The sequence below is a fragment of the Cynara cardunculus genome, unplaced genomic scaffold, assembly GCF_001531365.2.
Source record: "Cynara cardunculus var. scolymus isolate 2C unplaced genomic scaffold, CcrdV1 Un_Scaffold_5818, whole genome shotgun sequence".
In the NCBI taxonomy this organism is placed as follows: Eukaryota; Viridiplantae; Streptophyta; class Magnoliopsida; order Asterales; family Asteraceae; genus Cynara; species Cynara cardunculus.
In genome coordinates, this window is record NW_020202611.1 from 20,484 (window position 1) to 23,439 (window position 2,956).

The 2,956-nt window shown below is 36.4% G+C and overlaps 1 protein-coding gene across 1 annotated transcript; it reads left to right on the forward strand.

Moving 5' to 3' along the window:
* Positions 1–852: 852 nt before the first annotated feature.
* On the forward strand, positions 853–2,064 carry LOC112504499 (V-type proton ATPase catalytic subunit A-like). Its single transcript, XM_025108437.1, has 5 exons — positions 853–858; positions 983–1,084; positions 1,183–1,245; positions 1,326–1,458; positions 1,803–2,064. The coding sequence occupies exons 1-5, from the start codon at positions 853–855 to the stop codon at positions 1,952–1,954; spliced, it is 456 nt and encodes a 151-aa protein (XP_024964205.1). The 3' UTR covers positions 1,955–2,064.
* The last annotated feature ends 892 nt before the right edge of the window (positions 2,065–2,956 follow it).

The window sequence follows — 2,956 nt, forward strand, 5'->3', positions numbered from 1 at the left end:
GCGCTGGCGCCGGGGCTGTCAAGGAAGCTGAAGAAAGTTCTGGAAACTCGCACCGATAATCCAGATCTGTTGGCTTCTCTCAATACACTCTCCACTTTCTATACCGATAACACTGCTCCGGCTCGCCGTAACCTCCGATCAACTATCGAGAAGCGTTCTCTGTCTATAAATCACGACTTCCTCCTTGCTTCCGATGCCGCCCAGCAGGTTCGCATACTTCATTCTCATTCTCCATCGATCATTGAATCACTTGATCAACATAACGAGTTAGTTATTTTATTTTTACGGTTTTAGGCTTTGGATCGGGTGGAGGAAGAGGTTAATTCTCTAGCCGAATGCTGTGACAAGTGAGCTACTATACCCATAATAGGCGTGCCATGTCAAAATAAAATGCTGCGAGTAATTTTACAGGATTGCAATTTGGTACTCATCTTTTTTTATGAGCTAACGTTTGTTTGCTTGATTGCTTTATGGAATTACCCACACTTGAAATATGACATATGAGCATTTTATATGACTCCTTGTTATCCAAACATCAGTCAACTGACTCCACTAATATTGCTTTGTTACAAAGTTATTGACACATGCAGATAATGAGTTAGGCCTCTGACCACCAACAGTATATTGTTAATCCGTTTGTCTTTGACTTTTTGATATTGTTCTAAATGTTGGACCCAAGATAACCAAAGCCAAATAATGCCTTAAAAGCCAAATAATGCCTTAAAAGAACTCGTGCCATAACGTGCCTTAAGATGCTCTGGCTTGCACCTTGCCTTACACATCCACTACATTGGTTGGGAAATGTAACATTTGCAATTGTTGATAATGAAAACCATGTGGAACCTGTGATTCATGAAGGTAAAATAACCTTCACAAAGTCCAGCTTAGTAATCGCTTCTATCATGGAATATGTTTATTTTGGCTTTCTATCATTGCCAATTTGCTTCTTAATGTGATCCTAATAATCTATTGTATGTATTAGTGTGTTCTTGATGCTCTTTTCCCCTCGGTGCTTGGTGGGACATGTGCCATTCCTTGTGCATTCGGCTGTGGGAAAAATGTTATTAGCCAAGCTCTATCCAAGGTATCTTTGATGTATAGCGGGTTGTCACTCATTTAAAATTTTGAATAGTTAGATGCTGATATTGTTTCCATATTAACTATTTTCCTGTCATCATGCAGTATTCAAATTCGAACACTGTCGTTTATGTTGGTTGTGGAGAGAGAGGAAATGAAATGGCAGAAGTACATCCCACTGAATATAATTCTTTTTGTTTCAGTTGTTGATGAATGCTTATTTTTGATGTTCTATAATAACTTGGCAGGTTCTCATGGAATTTCCCCAATTGACTATGACATTGCCTGACGGTCGTGAAGAATCTGTCATGAAACGTACTACACTTGTCGCTAACACTTCAAACATGCCTGTGGCCGCTCGTGAGGCTTCAATCTATACAGGTAACAGTGTAGTTTTTCTTGTCCAAAAGATGTTCTATGGAAAGCAAGYTGGACCAAAAACATGAAAGCTCTTGTTTTTGTTGTGTCAACTATTTCCATGAGACATATCTTTACATGGATGTATCCTCTTTTTAGTTGTATACATATAACAGTGGAGTTGTTTCTTTCTAATGATGATGTTTTGATCTTTAAATTCCATTTGTTAGTATATATAATTCTTAATATTAGATGTCTTTCGTCCTTTATTTAATTTAAACCATCAATAGTATGTTTTTAACCTTTATCTAGGTATAGATGTCTTTCGTCCTTTATTTAATTCCATTTGTTTTTAACCTTTAATACAGCAAGTTTTCATATTCTTTTAGCCGTTTTGACCGTCGTACGCCCCAAGGCCCAAGACATCGATTCAATCTCCATGGTGAGATTCATCGTTCAAAACCATAATGTGTTGCCTTCATCTCAATGGAAGTCAAAACTCAAAATAGCAAAAAGGTGAGAAAGTCAAAATGCCTGAATGGTCTTGAMTGAAGGTTTGTTGATCTTCTTTAGCTTAGCTCTGACTCTCCTTAGCTTCTTCAACTCTTCCATTGGGCTGAATCTTGTTTGATTTATTGGCACAGAATCAGCAAGAAGGATAGCAKAATACAAACAAATGTGAAAATGATTGGAGATTTGGGAGCCATATTCACAWTGGTATTTTAGAAACAATATTTGGGTTTGGTTGTATGCTGCTGAGYTAACATGGTCTCTATATCTATATGTATGCAGGATTCTGAGGCTTGTCTCTTTGCTACTCACTTAGATGTGATCAAGAAGAGAACAAACAACAAGAARAAACAATTGGTTTGGTTTATTCCAATTTTTTATAAATTGTGGAAGAGACGGGTCATTGAAGGAAGCTGTGGTAATTCGGTTTTCTATTGAAAATAAGGGTAATATAGTCAATTGATATTTAATCTCATGTTGTTCCACCTTTTTTGGTGGAACAAAAACCATCAAGTTTTGTTCCGTGAAATTTAAAAATAGTTTCATCTTGTCCCATGTATTTTTTGTCTATGGCATACTAAACATGAGACTAATTTTTTTTTTTACCGTCTTGTCCCATGTAATCTGAATACCAAAGGCATCCTTAATGAACTTTTTACATCACGCCGCAATGCGCGGGTAGACAACTAGTATGCTTATTATGGGGTTTATGGTTTAAGAGTCCACTCTTTAGTGGTTTTAGGAAATCATGCATTCTGACAGAATCTTTGTGACTAAAAAATGTCCATGATTCACCCTCATCCAAGAAGTATATTTTCCAGAATTTTTTATATGTTTTAGTATACCGAGTTAGGATCATTATGACCAAAAATCAAGATTTTTGGATCAGTGGAAAGATCTCAAACAAATTTTACCAAAACAGTGATTACAACTTTCAAAACAGAAAACCCCTTCTTAATGTTACACCATTTTGAAAGAGTTATACTTATAATTTTCCAATGGTTCGTGAATA